The sequence below is a fragment of the Stegostoma tigrinum genome, chromosome 4 (assembly GCF_030684315.1).
Source record: "Stegostoma tigrinum isolate sSteTig4 chromosome 4, sSteTig4.hap1, whole genome shotgun sequence".
NCBI lineage: Eukaryota > Metazoa > Chordata > Chondrichthyes > Orectolobiformes > Stegostomatidae > Stegostoma > Stegostoma tigrinum.
In genome coordinates this window covers 84,524,386-84,547,858 of record NC_081357.1, presented here as the reverse complement: position 1 = coordinate 84,547,858, position 23,473 = coordinate 84,524,386, and the positions used below count along the sequence as shown (strand labels likewise).

Genomic DNA, 23,473 nt, shown 5'->3' with positions numbered 1-23,473 from the left:
TCATCTGATTGTGCCAATTATATGCTATTATGTTTACTGCTTATATTATTCCATACAATACCTTGCCATTCATATAGCGAAGGCAGGTGGGCCAGAAAACATCCTCTTATTGAAGCCTACTAAAAACTAACTGCAGATGCTGTAAATCAGGAACAAAAACAAAGTTGCTGGAAAAGTTCAGCATGAGGTTCTGAGGAAGAGTCGCTGCCAGACCTGATGAGCTTTTCCAGCAACTTTGTTTTTGTATCTTATTGGAGCATCTTCCGGTTTCCCAGCCATTGACTGAAGGACTGAACATCAGATCTGGTACCGATGTGTACTTCACTACTGTTTTCATTCAGAAGTCAGCAAGTGTCATTGGAAATAAAGAACAAAAGAACAGGAGTAGGCCTTTCAGCCTCCGAGCCTTCTCCATCATTTTGTATGGTCACAAAATATTAGCACTTTTACCGCCATTATCCCATATCTTTTTACATCAATGATAGTCAAAAATTTATCAACATTTACTTTACATATACTCAAGAACTGAACTTCCACAGCCCTCTGGGAGGTATCTATGGAATATTGGAAAATGGTTACCAAAGGATCAACTATCTCTTAGGCAGCACCTTGAAAACTCTTGGATGTACACAATCTGGTCACAAGAACTTATTAACTTTCAGTCCTATTACTTCTCCTGTAAATTTCCCTTCCAATGCTAATTTCCTTCAGTAGTGGGATATAGTCATGGAATTATACAGATCTACGGCACAGCAAAAAGTCTGCAGCCCATTGAGTCTCCATCAGTTAAAAAAACCACTTAGCTATTCTAATCATTTTCTAGCACTTGACCCAAAGCCCAACCTAATCAACCAGATAAAACAATCTCTCCATACCTGATATTAGCCAAATTAGCTTTCTTAGGATTGATACCAATGCCAATATATCTTTCCTTAGATACGTGGTCCAAAACTGTTCACAGTTTTTCATGTGTGGTCTGACTATTGCTTTGTACAGCACAACCTCTCTACTTTTATATGCCATTCCCTTGAGATAAAGGGCCAACATGTGGACTCCAACCTTCTATTTGCCTTCCCTATTACCCACTGAACTTCAATGCCTTCTTTTTGTGATCATGGATATGTATTCCAAATCCTTTTGTTCAGAAGATTTTTGCAGTCTTTCTCAATTTAAATAACACCCAGATCTCTCTTCCTGTTAAAGAGCATAACTTCACATTTTCTAAAATTATATTCCAAGTGCCAAGTTTTGATCCACTCATTAACTTTTTTTATAATTCTGAGCAGATGTTTTGTGTCATCCTCACCATTTGCCTTCCACCTATTTTTGTATTGTGCACAAGGCTGGATACAGTACATTCACTTACCTCATTTTGAGGAAAAAGAAATGCTTCAAGGACATTCTCAAACAATCCCAGGCAAATACAATATCCCCATGCAAACCTCTGTCCCTAGGCCACCAAACAGGAAAAGCAGCATCCATGAAGGAACTGATAAAATTAACTGTCTCTGACAGCGCCAGGTGTAGGTCCAGCGCAAACAGCAGAAGGAGCATGTGGGAATATGAGCATCCCTCCCACCCATGTCCTCAAACATAGCCTGTCCTATCCTGTGGCAGAAAATGGAGATCCAGCTTTAGACTGTTTGATGTTGTGGGCCTTGAGCTGACTAGAGTGAAAGAAAGCTATCCTCAATCTCAAGGGACTACTGCAGAGAGGAAGACATCTTTTCTTATCATTGAAGTGACTTCATCTGTAATCATTCAGGCAACTCCTTGTTTAAGTTTTCTGTCTGCAAATTTCCCCTTCTAACACCATAAAAAATGGAGTGCGTAAAGAGATTACAGGACAGAAGCTCATTATTAATGCTACGGAAGCATTTGAAAAACAAAATCCAAATTTGTTAAGGCATGTCATGGAAATATTAAACAAACCATCTTCATATCATCCAAGTCCAGCGAATTTTACAATCAATGAAGAGAAGATTTGATGCTTGGCTCATGCCAATGTAATGTAATTTTTAAAATCAAATAACAATGGATGCTAGAAATCAGAAACTAAAACAGAAATTGCTGGAGAAACTTTGCAAGTCTGGCAGCATCTGTGGAAATGAAGAAGGGTTAATGTTTTGGGTCCATGACTCTTCTTCAGAATTGAGTTTTTCCAGTAATTTCTATTGCTGATATGTAATTTTAATATGAATTGAAGGTTTGGTTTTAAGATGTTGGAATAGATTTACCACTGCAATTGGAACAAACAGAAGGAACTATAGGCCATTTGTACAGGCTCATGGCAAAAGCAGCAGGAACACCTTCTCATACCTTATGTCCTTGTTTGCCTGGTTCACCAGCCTCTCCTTTTACACCTTTGTGCCCCTAAACATCAAGAGGTGAATGAATTGGAGACAATGATTCATTGCAATCAAATCCAATGATTTATGATACTAAACTTATAGATTTTTGTCATGATGAACTAGCTGGACACTTACCTTCATTCCTGGAAGTCCAGAATAGCCCTGCAGACCTGGAGGGCAAGCATTGGGACACTACAAAGAAACAAGTACTTCATTTAGATTAATATCCTGGAAATAATGTTAACATAGAACATAGAACATAGGACATAGAACAGTACAGCACAGAACAGGCCCTTCAGCACACGATGTTGTGCCGACCATTGATCCTCATGTAGGCACCCTCAAATTTCTGTGACCATATGCATGTCCAGCAGTCTCTTAAATGTCCCCAATGACCTTGCTTCCACAACTGCTGCTGGCAATGCATTCCATGCTCTCACAACTCTGTGTAAAGAACCCACCTCTGACATCCCCTCTATACTTTCCTCCAACCAGCTTAAAACTATGACCCCTCGTGTTGGCCATTTCGGCCCTGGGAAATAGTCTCTGGCTATCAACTCTATCTATGCCTCTCATTATCTTGTATACCTCAATTAGGTCCCCTCTCCTCCTCCTTTTCTCCAATGAAAAAAGTCTGAGCTCAGTCAACCTCTCTTCATAAGATAAGCCCTCCAGTCCAGGCAGCATCCTGGTAAACCTCCTCTGAACCCTCTCCAAAGCATCCACATCTTTCCTATAATAGGGCGACCAGAACTGGACGCAGTATTCCAAGTGCGGTCTAACCAAAGTTTTATAGAGCTGCAACAAGATCTCACGACTCTTAAACGCAATCCCCCTGCTAATGAAAGCCAAAACACCATATGCTTTCTTAACAACCCTGTCCACTTGGGTGGCCATTTTAAGGGATCTATGTATCTGCACACCAAGATCTCTCTGTTCCTCCACACTGCCAAGAATCCTATCCTTAATCCTGTCCTCAGCTTTCAAATTCGACCTTCCAAAATGCTTCACCTCGCATTTATCCAGGTTGAACTCCATACGTTATGTTGGATGACATAAATCAAAAGTACTGAAACCTTACCAGTGACTCATCATTGCTATCACCATGCATCAGTGCTGGAAGTCCCTGCAGAATGAGGAAGATTGAAGTTTTATGAACCAAGTTAACAGGCAAAAAGCAGAGGCAAATAAGGAAATGTGTGTCCACAGAGCGTTAAAATCATTTGGATGCCACCACCTCAAACACAGGAATGTAGAATCAGGGAGAGGCCATTCAGCTCCTTGAGACTGTTCTGGCCTTTAGGAACAGCTGGGCTGATTTGTAGCACAACTCCATGTAGCCATCTTTCCTCTATATCTCTCTGAATACCTTTGGTTAATGCGAATCTAACAACCTCAGATTTCAAACTCACAATTGATCAATTAGATTTTCAGAAAACTTTTCAATGTCTACTACACTTTGGGCACAGAAACATTTCCAAAATTAATTTCTGAAAGGTATGGCTTTAATTTATATGTTATGCTCCAGTAGTCAGGGACTCTCCAAGCAGCAGGAATAAGCTCTCCCTCTCTACTTCCCTCAACATCTAAACAAAATTGAACAAAATCACTCTAACATTCCAAATTACTGAAAAGATAATCTCAGATTGTGTAATCGCTCTTTGTAATTTAACCCCTGAAGGCCAGGCATTATCCTAGTAAATCTTCACTATATTAATTAGCTCTAAGAATAATATAGTTTTAGAAGGAAGCAGATTCAATATATTGGGCCTAATGGCCTCATTTTATATGGTACCACGCAATGATTCTATTATTATACTAACTTCAGCAGACAAAAGCATCATTTGGTGTGATGTAGAGATGCCAGCGTTGGACTGGGGTGGACAAGGTCAGTAATCACAACACCAGGTTTTGTCCAACAGATTTATTTGAAAACACAAGCTTTCGGAGTCTCACTCCTTCTTCAGGTGCTAGTGAGAGAGTTAGTATCAGGCACAGAATTTATAAGGAAAAGATCAAAGGGTTGCACAACTGATAAGGATGTATTAAACAAACCAAAGATGCTGTTAAATCTTGAATCAGCTCAAAGGTTTTAATTGATTAATATGTATACCTAAGTCCTTGAATTCTTTTCAAGTCACTGTCCTGAAAAATCTAAAGCTTTTATTAGTCTAAAGAAGAGGTGACATTTTTGGTCAGACAACGTATTGTAGGTGTGAGACCTTGTTTTGAATCTGTTTATGTTTTGGTTTTATTTCTAAAGTAGCAGGGGTGGGGGGCAAGAAGAGGGGAGTGAGAAAGCAAGAGAGAGAGGGAACAGAGAGCAACTGTGTGAAACAAAACCTGATACAATCCCAAATCTGACCTCCAAATGTATATCTGGCCGGGCAGCAGGGGGGTCTATTAATTCAGTTGGCTGGACAGCTGGTTTGCAATGCAAAGTGATGCCAACATCATGGGTTTAATTCCCATACTGGCTGAGGTTACCATGAAGGACTCTCCTTCTCAGCCCCTCCCTCACCTGAGGCATGATGACCTTCAGGTTAAACCACCATCTGTCATCTCTCTCCAATGAGAGAGCAGTCTACTGACCTGGTAAGATAATGGTGACTTTAAAAAATAAAGACTAAAAAGGTAAAGTTGGCAGAAAGTGAGATTCAGGACACTTAAAGAAATAAAGTCACTAAATTCCACAGTTTTGAATAAGCAATGATAAACTTTACACTGTAGGAACAATAATACAATCGACATTACATTGTAAAACTTCTTTCTAACACCTCGAGTAAACATGCATGATCGGCTATGATTGAACAGCCCACAACGTGGAAGAGACCAATTAGCTGAGTAATTAGCACTGCTGCCTCACAGCACCAGGCACGCAGGATTGATACCGGCCTCAGGCGACTTGTCTGCGTGGAGTTTGCACATCTCCCAGTCTCTGTCCGAGTTTCCACCTCGTGCTCTGGTTTCTTACCCCAGTCCAAAGATGTGCAAGTTAGTTGGTTTGACCATGCTAGATTACCCAGCAGATTTCAGGGATGTGCAGACTAGGTGGGCTAATCATGGAAAAATATAGGATAGGGGGTTGAGTATGGTTGGGATGCTCTTCAAGAGGGTCAGCGTAGACTTGATGGATGGATGGAATGGTCTGGTCTGCTTCCACACGGTGAGGATTCTATGATCTGTGTACACATTGACCACCATTTCTCTGCATTATAATAGTGACTGCACCTTACAGTCATTCCATGCCAAGTGTTTTGGACATGTTGCTCAATGTATCAAGCCATGTTAAGAGTGTGGAGATTTCTTATTTTTCATCAAGGATTTGATATTCCTTTCTTAGGGTTTTTAAAATTATCCTGCTCAAATAAAAGTGGGCGATCTCCTGACAGCAAATGACTTCTTCCCTCCAGAATCAATACTCTATTTCATCATTTAATGTTTTATAAAGGGATTTTAAAAAAAGGTTAAAATCACAGATTTGCTATTTCTGATTAGTGCAATTTTTTTGAAAAAACCATTTTAGTCAGTTGGTTGTACACAACTTGCATATTGCAAAAAGTAGACATATTTCGGTGAAGTTTTCAATAAGCACTTATCAGAACATTTCACAAGAATATCAATGTGTAAACTGTATGGGAGAAGAGTGCTAATTGATAGGCAAGTGGACACTGATTGGTAGCGGCATTACCCGGTATGTTATCCATGGCAATGATGATTGGCAATTACAAAATCATAAAGGTCTACACGAAAGCACAGAAAAAACCCTTTAACCCATCCTGTCCAGCCAGTAAAAGGCAATCACCTAATTATTCTAATCCTATTTTCCAGCACTTTGCCCATAGGTTTGTATGGCTTGACACCACGAGAGTACATTTAAAATGCTTCTTAAATGTCAGGAGGGTTTCTGCCTCGACCACCTTTACGGGAAGCGAGTTCTAGATTCCCACTACTCTCTGGATGACAAGGTTTTTTCCTCACATCTCACCTAAACCTTCTGCCCCTTACCCTAAATATATGCTCCACTAAAGGGAAAAGTTTCTTCCTGTCTACTCGATGACTCATAATTTTATACATTTGAATAAGGTCGCCTCTCAATCTCCTTTGCTCTAAAGCAAATAATTTGAATCTGTTCAGCTTCTCTTCATAACAGAAACACTCCAGCCCAGGCAATGTTCTGGTAAGTCTCTCCTCTGTACCCTAGCTAATACTATCACATCCCTCCTATAATGTGAATTCCAGAACTGCACACAATACTCTAGCAGTGATCCAATCAATATTTTATACGGTTCAGCATAAACCTCTTGCTTTTAATATCTATGCCTAAAGTAATAAAGACAAGAATACCTAATGTCTTCTTAACCACTTTATACAACTGTCTGATACCTTAATGGACTGGTGTACATACACACACATCTGAGGTGTATCCCTCAGATCCTCAGAGCTTCCAAGAGCACTATCATTCATCATGTACGCCTTGTCTTATGTATCCAGTCCAACTGCATCACCTCATGTTTATAAGGATTGAATTCCATTTGCCATTGATCAACCTATCAGATAGACTGCAAGAGGATACAGATGAGTGTAAGGCTATCCTTTATTCATTTATGGGATGAGGGCATTGCTGACTAGGCAGCATTTATTGCCCATTCCTAATTGCCCAGAGGGCAGTCTAGAGTCAGTCACATTGCTGTGTGTCTGGAGTCACATGTAGGCCAGACCAGGTAAGGATGGCACTTTCCTTCCCTAAAAGGACATTAGTGAACCAGATGGGTTTTTCCTGATAATCAATGGATTCATGCTCATTAGATTCTTAATTCCAGATATTTTTTATTAAATTCAAATTCCACTGAATGCCATAGCAGGATTCAAACCTGGGTACCCAGAATGCAATCTGGATCTCTGGATTAACAGTCTAGTGATAATACCACTCGACCATTATCTCCTCTCCACTATTTACCACTCCACCGTTTTTGTAGTGCCTGTGAACTTACAAAGCAACCCAATACATTCAGGTATAATTTTTTTTACATATGAACCATAAAAAATTAGGGGGCCCAATACCGACCCCTGTGGGACACCACTGGACGATGACATCCAGTCAGAAAAACATTCAACAATCATCCTCTGCCTAATGTAGATCCAATTTGCCAAATTTCCTTTAATCTCATGGGCTCTTAACTTCCACTATCAATCGCCCATGCAGGAGTTTATCCAAAGCCTTGCTGAAGTCCAACCAAGTAGACTACACCAAAAGCACAATCTCATCTACATTTCTAAAAAGTCATCCCTTCTAAAAATTCAAATCAAGTTGGCCAGACATGACCTCCCCTTAACAAAACCATGTTAACTGTTCTTACTTAATCCCTCCCTCTGCAAATGTAGATTAATTCTGTCCCTCAGAATTGCTTCCAATAGTTTCCCACCACCCACGTTAAACTGACCAACTTGTAGTGTGCTTGTTTATCCCTTGCTCCCTTCTTTAATATTGGTAGACATTAGCTTTCCTCCAGTCTTCTGGCATCTCTCCTGTGGCCAGAAAGGAAGTGAAAACTCTGCAAGTGTCCTTATTTCCTCCCTTACTGCACTCGAGAGATAAATCTCTCTGGCCAGATGAAATGTATTTACTTTTAAGCTTGCTAGATCACTCAACTTCCTTTATGCAAACTTATTTTATCGTACCATAGACCTTCTCCCTGATTTTCATATCCATGTAATCCCACTCACAAGTAAACATGGACCCAAAGAAATCATTTAAAACCTGACCTACATCCTCTGGCTCCATGCATAAATTACCAGTATGGCAATTAATGGGCCATACTCTTTCCCTTGTTAACTTTTTACTCTTAAATGTACTTGGAGAACAACTTAAGATTCTCCTTTTTTTAAAAACATGCCAGAATCCTTGCATATCCCCTTTTATGTCTTCTAATTTGCCTTTGATTTCTCTCTTGCACATTCTATATTCCTTTAGGGCTTCATTTTAGGATATGTTCGGTATCTGTCATAAGCTTACTTTTTTTCCCCCTTCTTAACCCAATGCTGTATATCCCTTAATAATAAGGGTTCACTGGATTTGATGATACCACCCTATTTCTTGATTGGAATATTTTGTCCTATATTCTCCATATTTCCTTCTTGAATGTACCCACTATTCTGAGACAGATTTATGTGAAAGTCTCTGATCCCAGTCAACTCTGACCAAGTTATATCTTATTCAAATCACCCTTACCCTAGTTGAGAACATTAATTTCAGACCCATCCTTGTCTTTTTCCATAATAATCTTGAATGAGTTATGATCACTATCTGCAAAATGCTCAAATCACTGACTCTTCAACCACTTACACAACTGTCACTAAAATTAAGTCTAGGACTTCTATATACTGGTTTAAAAAGCTGTCCTGAATGCAGTTTAAAATTTTGCTCCCTCCACAACATTCACATTATGAACACAGAGACACCAAGAACTACAGATGCTGGAGTCAGTTCTCCAGCTCCATTCTGTATTGAATTAGCTCACTATCAGGAAGTCAGTGTCAGAGGAGCAGGAAAGTCAGCGTTGAGTCAGGACCCTGGACCCACATTATGAACACCCCAGTTAATGTTGGACAAGTTGAAATTCCCTGCTATCACTACCCAATGACTTTTACATGTACCTGAAATTTGCCTACATATCTGCTCTTTCTCTCAGACTGTCAGGGGCTCTGTAGCCCACTCCAGCAACACGATTGCTCATTTTTGTTTTTAAGTTCTATTCATATGGATAGAAGCTTATGTCAGGAGCTTTCTAAAAATGTCATTTCTCCTTACTGCTGTAATTGATTCCCTAGAAAAAACTGTGACTTTCCTCCCTATCACCTGAAAACACTGCATCCTGTAATACTGAGCTGCCAATCCATCCCCTCGCTCCACTCTCTTCGTAACAGTAATAACATCATACCCCCGTGTTTTAGTTTGTGTCCTCAATTCATCTGCCTTGTTTGCCAGACTCCTAACATTACAACAAATACCAGTCTTGTCAAACTACCTTGTGTCTTAACTAGTGTAAAATGTTTGTGCCTACATTATCCACATGTTGTCACTTGTAATTTTGATCATTCATCTTCCGCTGCTGAGTATTCTCTCTGGATGCCAATGCTTTGCCAAGTTAATTTAAACCCTCCCCAATTGCACCAGCAAATCTCCCCACAAGGATCCTGGTCCCAATTTGGTTCATGTGCAACCCGTCCACTTTGTATAGGTCCCACAGCCCATAAAAATAATCCCAATGTCCCAGAAATCTAAGGCACTCCCTCCTGCACCATTTCTCCAGCCACTCATTCATCCAAACTAACCTCCAATGCCTATATTAATTCACACGAGGCAGAGGAAGTAATCTAGAGATTATCATCATCTTTTGGTTCCTGACTTAATCTACTTCGCGTTCCTTAAATGCTACTTTCAGGACCTTCTCACCTTTTCTACCTATGTTGCTGGTACCACTGTTTATAAAAGTGTCTGTTTAGCCTCCCCCTTTGGAATGCCTTGTGGTCAGTGACATTTTTGGCCCTGGCAACGTGGTGGCAACATCGCATCCTGGAGTCTCTATGGCTGTAGAAATGCTAGTCTGTTTGCCTCAAAATTAAATCCCCTACCTGTGCCTTGCTGTTCTTTTATCTCCCCTCTTCTGCAGCAGTCCCACCAAAAGGTGTCACTGCTTTCCCCTACACAGTTAAATGCCAGGCTTTGTTTAACATTTACAACAGGTAGGTTGAATCATAGAATCCCTACAGTATGGAAACAGGCCCTTTGGCCCAAAACGTCCACACTAACCCTCAGAGAACCCACCTAATCTACACATCCCTGAACACTATGGGCAGTTTAACGTGGCCAAACCATCAAGCTTGCACATCTTTGGACTGTGGGAGGAAACCCACGCAGACAGGGAAATGTGCAAACTCCACACAGTTGCCTAAGGATGGAACTGAACCTGGATCCCTGGCACTGAGGCAGCAGTGCTAACCACTGTGTCACAATATCACCCTTCACCGTGGCAATCATCATGACAGTGATTGTTCAAGGCATCACCCTGTGGAATGAAAGACTGCACAGTAAAAATGTTGGCTTATTCATTTAATTTGTATTCCTGTGGATAATCTTAACGAGTGCAAGATAAATAGCTTCAAAAACATGTGTTTTTTTGTAGCATTGCTCAATTTCATTTTTATTGGCCCAGATTTTGCATGAACAATGACTGCAAGTGCTCAGCAGTCACCATCAAAACAGGGCAGAGGAACTTGAAGGCTTCCCCTGTGCACAAGCACTGCAGTACATACTTTCAGAAGTTGTCAATCTTTAGTGCTTCAGAAGCTCTGCAGTTATCAGTCCCAAAACTAGGAATCTGACAGTAGCATGAATTTGTCTGACTGCCAACCAATGACATTATTCTGACTGACAAGGATTGGTATCACAAAACAATAGGAACCTGTCATTTCTCAAATACTTCATGAGTACCCAGCTCCAGAAAGAACTTTCAAAGGGCCAGAGACGGAAGAAGGTTTTCAAATCTAAGTTAAATTGATCAGGGTATTAAAAATATTTACCAGATTTAATGAGGATTCTCTAGCTTTTTTTTTTAAAAAAGAGTTGATCCAAACTGTTTTTTAAAAAATATTTATCGAACTTGAAATATTTGTAGGTCAATTACTTTTAACACAATTGATCAGACCATTTTGAATGTCACAATACGTATCACTTTTTAAAACAACTTGTCTATTTTCCTAAAATTTGGCATCTATTAAAATGGGTCTGATCAAAAATATATCACAGTTTCAAAGAAAAGATAGAACTTGATGATTTTGTTCAAATCAATCTAATTTAATTTCTTGTTTCTTGGCTTTTTTAGGTGACATATACTGAAGGAGTTTGGTTTTGTCAGATTGTGTAAGCACAGATTCTAGTCACTGCACCATATGGCAACTTCTTTCCACCTGCACTAGAAAAGATTGCAGGGTCATGTTTGGAAGGGGTCCTCTTTCCTCAGATTTGAAATTCTCACCCACACCCCAAACACATTAGGGAACCTGACAGTTTGGCCTGACATCAGCAATTGCCCTCAATGATTTCAAAACCTGGGCCGTCAATAAACTGATCAATATCTATACAGCAGCAAGTTACCGCAGATGGTGGAATCTGTACTGAAAAAAAAAACAAATGCTGGGGATCACAGTTGGTCACTCAGCATCCATGGAGAGAGAGCAAGCTAACATTTTGACTCTAGATGATTCTCAGAGTTGAAGTGAAGTGTGGAGGGGAGAGCATTTATGCTATAGTTGAGGGGATGGTGTGTGGCAGTGCTGGGGTGTAGAGTGCTGGTGGAGAAAAGATGTTGATCATTCATCCATATCTATATTTTGGACATCTATAAGTCTATAGAGTCTCCATGGCTGCTCATTCCAGATGAAACAAATCCTAAATAATGCATACCTTAATTACTGTGGTTCACATGAGTTACCTATTCTTTAGATTTACTGTTAATAGTTGGCACTAGCTTGTCATCAAACTGGAACAAACAGTCAGTTAATACTTAGAAATAGATATTTGGTGAAAATGATGAATTACTCACCTTGGGTCCAGGTGGGCCTGGTGGCCCAGGTAGTCCTGGAGGTCCTCGGTCACCCTGGGATTGAAAATAAACTGCAGGTCAACGGAAAGATTCTTGGCAGTGTGGAGGAGCAGGTGGATCTTGGGCTCATGTCCACGGTTCCCTGAAAGCTGCCTCCCAAGTGGATACAGTTGCTAAGAAGTCATATAGTGTGTTAGCTTTCATTTATAGAGAGATTGAGTTCAAGAGCTGTGAAGTTATGCTCAAGCTGTACAAAACTCTGGTTTGGTCACATCTGGAGTATGGTGTCCAGTTCTGGTCATCTCATTACAGGAAAGACGTGAAAGCATTGAAAAAGGTGCAGAGGAGATTAGGATGTTGCCTGGAATGGAGGGAAAGTCTTACGAGGAAAGGCTGAGAGCGCTAGGGTTTTTCTCTTTAGAACGATGAAGGAGGAGAGGTGACTTGATAGATGTGCACAAAATGATCATAGGTATAGATAGAGTGGACAGCCAGAGACACTTTCCTAGGGTGGAGGTAGCTATTATGAGGCAGCATAGTTTTAAAGTGAGTGGAGGTAGATAAAGGGGAGATGTCAGAGGTAGGTTCTTTACTCTGAGTGGTAGGAGGACTGCCGGAGAGGGTAGTGGAGTCAGCCTCATTAGGGGCATTTAAGCAGCTATTAGATAGGCATATGGATGATAGTATAAGGTAGGGGTGGAGGTTAGATAAACCTTCAGTTTAGGGTAAAAGTTCAGCACAACATCATGGACCGAAGGGCCTGTACTGTGCTATACTGTTCTGTGTTCTATGTTCTATGTCATTACAGAATTATCTGCCACATTTTAATCAGAACCTAGGGAAAAATCCCACTCATTGGCTAGTAAAATACTCCTGAATCTTGAGTCAACTCAAAATACCAAGATATGTTTTAAAAGGATAGTAAACTGCAGGAAATTATTTACAATCTTGGTGCTTGGAGTATTCTAGAGTGAAGTTAGAGAATGATAGAGGCATAGCCAGAGAATCTAAAACCCATCAGGAATCCCACCTCTTGCTAATGTATGCATCTTCTTTGAAATCTGCAATCAGCTATAACCAGAACTACATCCTCAGAGCTGGGCAAGGACAGTATTGCCAACGAAAACAAAAAAAGTGCTAGAAATCACAGCATGTCAGGCAGCATCCATGAAGACAGCAAGCTAAAATTTTGGACGAGATGGCTCATCAGAGCTGGTGTGAAGTATGGAGGCGGCAGCATTTATGCAATGGTGGGGTTGAGGAGTGCTGGGGAGTAAGGGTGTTGGGAGTGCGGATTAAGTGATTAAAATGTGAGAATGGCAGAACAATGGTGTGTCTAACAGTTAAACCAGAAAACAGATGGTCCCACTGAAATGGGGAAAGGGGAGACAGGACATGGTGACAGAATGTAGTAAACTAAAAGAAAGGGAAGAAATGGCACTGAGTTCAATGTTTGAAAGTGTTGAACTCAGTATTCAGTCCAGACGGTTGTAAAGTGCCTAGTTGGAAGATGAGATGTTGTTCCTCCAGTTGGCTCTAATTTTCTGCAGCATTGCAGCATGTCAAGGACAGACAAGTGGTCACGAGAGCAAGATGTTGTGTTAAAATGACCGGCTGCAGGAAGGCCAGGGTCATGCTTATGCACAGGTGGTGTTTCTGCAAAGTGGTTACCCAGTCTGCGTTTGGTTTCTCCAATGTAGAGTAGGCCACATTGGGTGCAGCAAATATAATAGACCAGGAGATATAGGGGAATGCTACTTCACCTGGGAAGACTGTTTAGGCCACTGGATAGTGACCAAGCAGGAAGTGAAGGGGCAAACGTTGCATTTTTTATGGTTACATGGTAAAGTACTGTGGGAAGGGGACTGGTATTGCCAGTGAAGGTGAACATGACACTAGACCTTTACAAATTGGGCCCTTCTGGGCTGAAGCCAATGATGTGTGTCAAATGTGGTTCCCCTGTTCTAGGATAGCAAATGTGGTACCCCCTGTTCAAGAAGGGGAGTAGAGACAACCCTGGTAATTACAGACCAGTAAGCCTTACCTCAGTTGTTGGTAAAGTGTTGGAAAAGGTTTTAAGGGATAGGATTTATAATCATCTAGAAAAGAATAAATTGATTAGGGATAGTCAGCACGGTTTTGTGAAGGGAAGGTCGTGCCTCACAAACCTTATTGAGTTCTTTGAGAAGGTGACCAAACAGGTAGATGAGAGTAAACCGGTTGATGTGGTGTATATGGATTTCAGCAAGGCGTTCGATAAGGTTCCCCACAATAGGCTGTTGTACAAATTGCGGAGGAATGGGATTGTGGGAGATATAGCAGTTTGGATCAGAAGTTGGCTTGCTGAAAGACGACAGAGGGTGGTAGTAGATGGGAAATGTTCATCCTGGAGACCAGTTACTAGTGGTGTACCGCAAGGGTTGGTGTTGGGTCCACTGCTGTTTGTCATTTTTATAAATGACCTGGATGAGGGCGTAGAAGGATGGGTTAGTAAATTTGCAGAGGACACTAAGGTCGGTGGAGTTGTGGATAGTGACGAAGGATGCTGTAGGTTACAGAGAGACATAGATAAGCTGCAGAGCTGGGCTGAGAGGTGGCAAATGGAGTTTTATGCAGACAAGTGTGAGGTAATGCACTTTGGTAGGAGTAACCAGAAGGCAAAGTACAAGGCTAATGGTAAGATTCTTAGCAGTGTAGATGAGCAGAGAGATCTCAGTGTCCATGTACACAGATCCTTGAAAGTTTCCACCCAGGTTGACAGGGCTGTTAAGAAGGCATACAGTGTTTTAGCTTTTATTAATAGAGGGATAGAGTTCCAGAACCAAGCGGTTATGGTGAAGCTGTACAAAACTCTGGTGCGGCCGCACTTGGAGTATTGTGTACAGTTCTGGTCACTGCATTATAAGAAGGATGTGGAAGCTTTGGAAAGGGTGCAGAGGAGATTTACTAGGATGTTGCCTGGTATGGAGGGAAGGTCTTACGAGGAAAGGCTGAGGGGCTTGAGGCTGTTTTCATTAGAGTGAAGAAAGTTGAGAGGTGACTTAATTGAAACATATAAAATAATCAGAGGGTTAGATAGGGTGGATAGGGAGAGCCTTTTTCCTCGGATGATGACGGCAAACACGAGGGGGCAGAGTTTTAAATTGAGGGGTGAAAGATATAGGACAGATATCAGAGGTAGTTTCTTTACTCAGAGTAAGAAGGGAGTGGAATGCTTTGCCTGCAACGGTAGTAGATTCGCCAACTTTAGGTACACTTAAGTCGTCATTGGATAAGCATATGGACGTACATGGAATAGTGTAGGTTAGATGGGCTTGAGATTGGTATGACAGGTCGGCACAACATCGAGGGCCGAAGGGCCTGTACTGTGCTGTAATGTTCTATGTTCTATGTTCTATTTCGAAGTCTGCCTTCATTCTATCATGATGCCTGGCAAGGTGGGATCCCCAGAGTTCACTTAAGTCCATTCCCACCCGCTACAGATAAGCAGGTGGAGCATACACAAAAGATGTTCATGTCCAGGAGGTTGGCCACTAAAATGTTGCCCTCATTTGGCTGCAGTCCATCTTGCCAGCCGTGTATGACCACGTTGGGCAGCTACTGCGTACAGATACACACAAAAAGCAACTGACCCTTGCTGATGTACACAGCCAAGGAACAGTGGAATTACAGCTGGCTGCACAGAAGGAGGAAGAGGCAGAAGCCAATGAAACAAGTATAGTGAAGAGAAGGGGATATTATTGTGTGCAACATTACCTACAATTCCTACTACATTCTAAAACATAGAACACTACAGCTCAGTACAGGACCTTCAGCCCTCGATGTTATGCCGACCTATGAAACCAACCTGAAGCCCATCTAACCTACACTATTCCATTATTATCCAAATGTTTATCCAATGACCATTTAAATGCCCTTAAACTTGGCAAGTCTATTGTTGCAGACAGGGCATTCCACACCCTTACTACTGAGTAAAGAACCTACCTCTGACATCTGTCCTATATCTATCACCCGTTAATTTAAACCTATGTCCCCTCGTGCTAGACATCACCATCCGAGGAAAAAGGCCCTCACTGTCCATCCTGTTTAATCCTCTGATCATCTGTGATCATTCTGGTTTGGTCCTTCCCCGCTGCTGCTCTACTGTGGATAACCACACAGTGCAACTCAATCAGGACAAGGTATGCAGTAGTTCCGTACTTCATGCCATTGCCAATGGTAGCTAAGGATGGGTAACAAAGGTGGCCTTCTCAGCTTCACCTACATTGTCTGGACTGATCAAAATAGGCTTCAGCAATGGACAAAAATGAAGGTTAGGCAATTGTAAATGGCTATGAACAGTTAGAAATTTGGAGACAAAGGGTAAAGTGAAGTGCTAGAGGCAGTTATGCTATCATAATATCTTAAATGTGTACAGCAAAGGAAAAACCACAATCTCCCTTGTTCAGAGGTAGTAAGAACTACCAATGCTGGAGTCAGAGATAACACTGCATGGAACTGGAGGAACACAGCAGGCCAGGCAGCATGAGAGGAGCAGGAAAGTTGATGTTGCATGTCAGGACCCTTCTTCAGAAATGGGGGGAGTTGAAGGGAGCTCAAATCTGGATCAGGGTAGGGAGCAGGGAAGTTAAAACAAAAAGAAAGTCTAGGTAAGCAGAGATAAGCTCAGTGGGGCAGGAGCAGACAGAGACAATGGGTCGGCTGGGACAGTCAGGTTTGTGGATATTGGGAAGGAGATAAAAACAGGCAGTGCAGAGTTGGGGAACGATGAAGGCTGTGGGTCTGAGGTCACCTGAGGTGATGAGGTTGTGAATGGTTTGAGAAATGAGCTCCCATCCCACTCCCCTATTTCTGAAGAAGGAGGGCCCCGATCCGAAAGGTCAACTTTTCTGCTCATCTGATGCTGCCTGGCCTGCTGTGTTCCTCCAGCTCCACACTGTGAAATCTCCCTTGTTTCTATGTTGGGGAAGTTAACAAAGTAATTGACAACAAAAGAGAGCAGTTACAGGGCGCAATGACCTGGAACTTTCACAACAGGGCTGCATATTCCTACGATAGTTTGTCCAGAATTTAGAAAGTTCATTTTACACATTTTATGACTAAAAACACTTAAACTTGTTAAGATAAGACCAGAAGGTACAGGAGCAGAATTAGGTCATTTGACCCGACAAATCTGCTCCACCATTTGTTCATGGCTGATATGTTTCTCAACTCCATTCTCCTGCCTTTTCCCTGTAAGCCTCGATCTCCTTACTCAATAAGGAGTCTATCTCTAGCTTAAATACATTCAATGACTCAACTCCATAGCTTTCTGCGGCAATGTGTTCCACAGATTCATTACCATCTGCTCAAAGAAATTCCTCCTCTTCTCAGTTCTAGATGGTCATCCTTCACCCAGAGGCTGTGGCCTCGGGTCCTGGTAGAAATATCTTCAAGTCAACTCTATCCTGGCCTCTCAGTATTCAATAAGTTTCAATCCAATGCCCTCCTCCTAATCTTTCTAAACTCTGTCGAACGGCACAGTGGCTCAGTGGATAGCACTGCTGCATCACAGTGACAGGGACCTGGGTTCAATTCCACCCTCAGGTGACTGACTGTGTGAACATTCTCCCCATGTCTGCATCGGTTTCCTCCAGTGCTCCAGTTATCTCCCATAGTCCAAAGATGTGAAGGCTAGGTGGATTGGCCATGCTAAATTGCGCATGACGTATCAAGTAGGTGCAGATTAGGTTGTTTATGAGGGATGGGTCTGGGTGGGATGTTCTGAGGGGCAGTGTGGACTTGTTGGGCCAAAGGGCCTGTTTCCACACTGTAGGGTTTCTATGAGCACAGACCCAGCATCCTCAATTGCTCTTCCATTCATCCCCAGGATCATTGTTGTAAACCTCCTCCAATGTCAAAACATTCTTGGTTTAGATCTGGAGCCCAAAACTGTACATATTATTCAAATTTGGTCTGATCAGATCCTTATACAGCCTCAAAATTAAACCTCTGCTCTTATATTCTAGCCCTCTTGAAGCATAGAATATAGAAATGTACAGCACAGTAAAGGCCCTTCAGCCCACAATGTTGTGCCATGGAATAATCCTAACCCAAAAATAAAGTAACCTAACCTACATTCCCCTCAATTCACTGCTGTCCATGTGCATGTCCAGCAGTCGCTTAAATGTCACTAATGACTCCGCTTCCACGACTACCACTGGTAAACTATTCCATGTGCTCACAACTCTCTGGGTGAAGAACCTCCCTCTGACGTCTCCTCTATACCTTCCTCCTAACACCTTAAAACTATGACCCCTCGTGGCAGTCAATCCTGCCCTGGGGAAAAGTCTCTGGCTATCAACTCTATCCATGCCTCTCATTACCCTCTACACCTCGATCAGGTCACCTCTCTTCCTCCTTCTCTCCAGACAGAAAAGTCCAAGCTCAGTCAACCACTCCTCGTAAGACAAACCCTCCAGTCCAGGCAGCATTCTGGTAAACCTTCTTTGCATCCTCTCCAAAGCCTCCACATCTTTGCTATAATAGGGCGACCAGAACGGGACACAATATTCCAAATGTGGTCTCACCAGTGTTTTGTAGAGCTGCAGCATAACCTTGCGGCTCTTAAACTCGATCCCCCTGTTAATGAAAGCCAAAACACTATGCTTTCTTAACAACCTTATCCACTTGGGTGGCAACTTTGAGGGAGCTATGTACTTGAACACCAAGATCCCGCTATTCCTCCACAATGCCGAAAATCCTGCCTTTAATCCTATATTCAGCATTTAAGGTCGACCTTCCAAATGAATCACTTCGTATTTATCCAGGTTGAACTCCATCTGCCATTTCTCAGCCCAACTCTGCATTCTGTCAATGTCTCCCTGAAGCCTGCAATAGCCCTCGATACTAACAACAGCACCTCCAACCTTTGTCATCAGCAAACTTACCAACCCACCCCTCAACCTCCTCATCCAAGTCATTTATAAAAACTACAAAGAGCAGAGGCCCAAGAACAGAGCCCTGCGGGATGCCACTTAGCACTAACCTCCAGGCAGAATACTTACCATCTACAACCACTCTCTGCCTCCCGTCAGCCAACCAATTCTGAATCCAGACAGCCAAATCACCCTGTATCCCATACCTCCTGACTAAGTCAGGAGGTATGGGATACAGGGTGATTTGTCTGTCTGGATTCAGAATTGGTTGGCTGACGGGAGGCAGAGAGTGGTCACTTAAAAATGTCTCTGCAATAGAGATAATTTCCAGGAGACTTTGTATTTCAGGGTTCATTTACAGGAGCTTCTGTGTTTTCAAGTTAATTTACAGGCGGCCCTGTGCTTTAGGCTTTATCTACAGGAGGATCATATTCCATTTGACTGCCTAACTGCCAATTGAACTTTCATGTTAACCTTAAGCGAATACTGGACTAGGACTGATAAATCCCTTTGTGCTTCAGACTCCCAAAGACTTTCCTTATTTTGCAAATAGTCCATGCTTCTGTTGGCTCGCTGAGCTGGTTTGTTGTTCCACAGATGTTTCATTGCCATGCTGGGTAACATCAGTGCATGATGTTACCTAGCATGGTAACAAAAGGTCTGCATAACAACAAACCAGCTCAGTGAGCCAACCAACCCTAACACCCACAACTGGAGCTACAAATCTACTCCAAAATCTTAGCGTCTATGCTTCTATTCTTCCTACCAAAATGTATAACCACATACTTGCTCACATTCTATTCCATCTGTCACTTCTTTGCATCTTCTCCTAATCTGTCCGAGTCCTTCTGCAGCCTCAGCAGTACCTGTACTGCCATCTATCTGTGTCATCTGCAAATTTAGCAACAATCCCTCAGTTCCTTCATTCACTGTGACAGTCACCTTGTACATTCACACATGCACAAGTAATCACGTTCCCCCTGTTTCTACTGGATTTACCATATTGGTTGAAATAAAACAGCCGGGGAAGGATTTGTAAAATTGTAAAAACAAATTGACAAAATGATTAATGGGCAAATACTTACGGGAGGTCCAACATGGCCAAGTTCACCTGGAAGTCCAGACAGACCAGGAGGCCCCTGCAGCAAAGCAACACAGATTTAGCAGAATCCTTTCTGCCTATTGGGGAACCTAATATAGGTAGGATAAACCAGTCAAAATACACAAAGCTCATGCAGTGAGGTCACATGGCATGAACAGCAAAGCTACCCTTGCTCATCTACTGCAGGACCTTGCACCCAAACAGATCACAGGTTTGTTGATTCCTACATTCTGTTCATTGAAGCCAATGGCCAGATATAGTCTTCCACCCAAACTTTGAAGATACCCAGTGACTTAACCTCAACAGCTCTCTGAAATAAAGGAATTCCATGATTCACTAGCATGTGGGAGAAGAAATTTCTCCTCATCACTGTCTTTAAATTGGTGACACATTACTACAGTCAGAATCATAAAGACTTACAGCACATGACAGCTCTTTGGCTCACATCATCTGCAGTAATTGAAAACTTTTGTCCCATTTTACAATAATTGGCCCACAGCGTTGTATGTCTTGGCATCACAAGTCTGCATCTAAATATTTATTAAATGCTCTGAAGGATTCTACCTCTACCATTTTTACAGACAGTGAGTTCCAGATTTCCATCACCCACTGAGTAACAAGGTTTTCCTCATATCTCCTCTAAACCTTCTGCTCTTCACCTTTCACTCTTAATACCTAGTCACTGATCACTCCATCAAAAAGGAAATGTTCCTTCCCGACTACCCAATATTTTCCCTCAAACTTTCTCTCTCGCAATCATGTCCACTCTCAATTGCTTCTGATGTAAGGAAAACAACTCCAATCTTTCCTCATAACAGAAACTCTCCAGCCCAGGCAACAGCCTAGTAAATCTTTGCACCCTCTCTTATCAGATCCCTCCTATAATGTGGATTCTAGGACTGCGCGTAATACTCTACCTGAGTCCTAACCAACATTTTATACAGTTCCAACATAACTTCCCTACTCTTAAATTCTATGCCTCGATTAATAAAGGCAAATAGAGCACAAGTTTTTTTAACCACTTTATCCACTTGTCCTGATCCCTCAAGGGGCACTCTAAGGTCCCTCTGATCCTTAGTGCTTCCCAAGGTACTACCATTCAAATAGTTCCCTGCCTGGTTTGTCCTGCTAAAGTGTATCACCTCACATTTATCCAGATTGAATTCCACTTGCCACTGATTAGTTCATCAGACAAGCTCATCCATATCCTCCTATAGTCTAAGGCTAGCCTCCTTATTGTTTCCCACCCCAAAGATTACACCCTCTGATCACAGACTCTCCCACAATGGGAAATGACCTTACTACATTTACCATGTCAAGTCCTCTAAGAATCTTGTATGTTTCAATAAGGTCATTGCTATTTCTTCTATTTCCCAACAAGTACAGACCTAACATACTCAACTTATCCTCCTAAAGCAGTCCCTCCATACCAGATATTGGCCTAGTTAATCTTATTTGAACTGCGTTCAATGCCAGTACGTCTTTACTAACCTAAGGGGCCTGAGATCCAACTGAATCAGTTCCAACTTTGTCACTGTAGAAGTCGTACTAAAGTGCCCCAGAGAAGTAAGTGCACTCACAGGACTGAGTGGAAATAGACCAGGACCAACCTGGGATTGCTTTCTCCTGGGTCTCGGACCACAAATAGGCTTTGTAGGTTGGTGGGAGGAGGTGGAATATTGGTCAGGATTCCCATTATCCTGTCAATCTTTATTGACAGTACAGTGGATAGAAACCAGGGTTGGGTTCAGTTTAAATCAACTGCAGAAACTTCGTACCAAGGCTCAAACAGGAAAGAGCTCTCATGGGCATGTTATGGCATCCCTGCAGGACTGCAGCTTGCTACCAGTCTCTGTGATCAGGAAAGCAAGAGACCAAGCAAGGAAGGACTTGACCAACATGAGTTATACTGTGGAGAAAAGGTTTTCTGTTCCAACTCACTGGAGCTCAGAATTGATATTGCAGATGAAGCCACGGAAGCAGGCCATTCAGCAAAGCAGCCCATCCCAACATTTACCCTACTGGACAATAAAAAAATCTTAGAGATTCATCCCATTCCATGAACTAGCTCTCCTAACAGTCCAGAACACTGAGGTTGGGCATCACAATGTAGAGGATAGGGTCTGTTAAGTGTGCTATTGAACCTGGAAAACTGAGTGGAGGATGGTGAAGTTCTGTAGATTGGGCAAGAGGAGCATATGGTCCTGAGACCTAGTGAAGGGTATCAGAGGCTAATGGTGAAATCTTCGAGGTATCAGAGGGTTCCAATCATGAAGATTGCGCAGATGAACACCTGGAGCCAGGAGATAAATAGATAGAAAGAAAGACTTTTACCTCCTGACTGTACTATTCCTCATCTCGCTAAAGTTGCTCACATTCCCAGGGAAGCATGGCCAATTGTCATTATAGTTTTGTTACTGACTGTGCTGGTAAGATTCACTGACTGATTCTTGCATTTAAATTTCCAGCCTGCCCACTTTTCATCTTCATTTATAGTTAACGAATGGGTTGATGGAAGGCAGGGTCGACACGGGTTTTGAAGATGTTAACTCCCAACACTCCAGCTTCCCCAACTAATCCAACCTAAAACCATCCATGATTTTAAGGTTAAAATACAACCCCCAGTTATCACCTCACCCAATAACTCGGAATAAATTTCAGGACCTCTTAACTCTGTTTAAATATGTACCTCCTGCCTTGTATGCCAAACACCTTGGATGTAATTCTGTATCCATCAGCCCTCATGCTATCAATCATGCTAAGCTTCACAGCTGATGAACATTGTCCTGTCTGAACATCTGTGGATGGGGAGCATCAAGAATATGACAGTCACATTGTCCAAAATCCACATACCACAGTAATGAAGGGGCACACTCTTTCCTTCCCATACTGAGTGCAGCACTGAAACCTTCAAGGACACACATACCACGCAATATTACCAGGGACTAGCAGCGAGATTATGTATAGTACGGGGAGATTTGAAAGGCATACAAGGTAAAAGAAACCATCCATGTTTATATTATAAAGAAAAAAGCCCCAAAAGACAATAAGGACAATTTTGTTAGTGAAAATCTGCTCACCTTTCAATAATTAACCAATAATTGCCAAATCCATTGAACAGTTGTATTACTTACTGGTAGTCCTGGTACACCTTCACCCTACAAACAAAGAACAGCGGACATTTCAATGGAACAATTTTTACTTAAAATTGACCTTTTTTTAAATGAAGGAACTGATTTTGCTATTTCTGGGCACCGAAGTCGAAACATAGTGGAACTGGCAAACAAGTTAGTGTTTTGCAACATACCTCCATTCTATTCAACTTCAAACCCATTCCTAACCTTCCTCTTTAAGACCTTCGAATTAGCAATCAATATATATTCTACGAAAGTTAAATGGTCACTGTGTACAAAACATTTTAGTCATGGCTTTCACCATCTCCACAATGCCCAGCTCAGATCAAAAGCTGCTCTTTGATATCACCAACAAAACTGTGTT

General features: G+C 42.0%; 1 protein-coding gene across 2 annotated transcripts in view; it reads right to left on the bottom strand.

Moving 5' to 3' along the window:
• LOC125452713 (collagen alpha-1(IX) chain-like) overlaps nucleotides 1–23,473 on the bottom strand; it is a 142,870-nt gene that overhangs the window by 95,685 nt on the left and 23,712 nt on the right. For both annotated transcript variants that reach the window (XM_059645501.1, XM_059645500.1), the window contains exons 7-12: nucleotides 23,110–23,133; nucleotides 19,959–20,012; nucleotides 11,957–12,010; nucleotides 3,433–3,477; nucleotides 2,487–2,543; nucleotides 2,320–2,373 (exon numbers count right to left, since the gene is read on the bottom strand). In XM_059645501.1, the coding sequence (XP_059501484.1) occupies nucleotides 2,320–2,373; nucleotides 2,487–2,543; nucleotides 3,433–3,477; nucleotides 11,957–12,010; nucleotides 19,959–20,012; nucleotides 23,110–23,133 (288 nt within the window). The remainder of the gene's footprint in view (nucleotides 1–2,319; nucleotides 2,374–2,486; nucleotides 2,544–3,432; nucleotides 3,478–11,956; nucleotides 12,011–19,958; nucleotides 20,013–23,109; nucleotides 23,134–23,473) is intronic.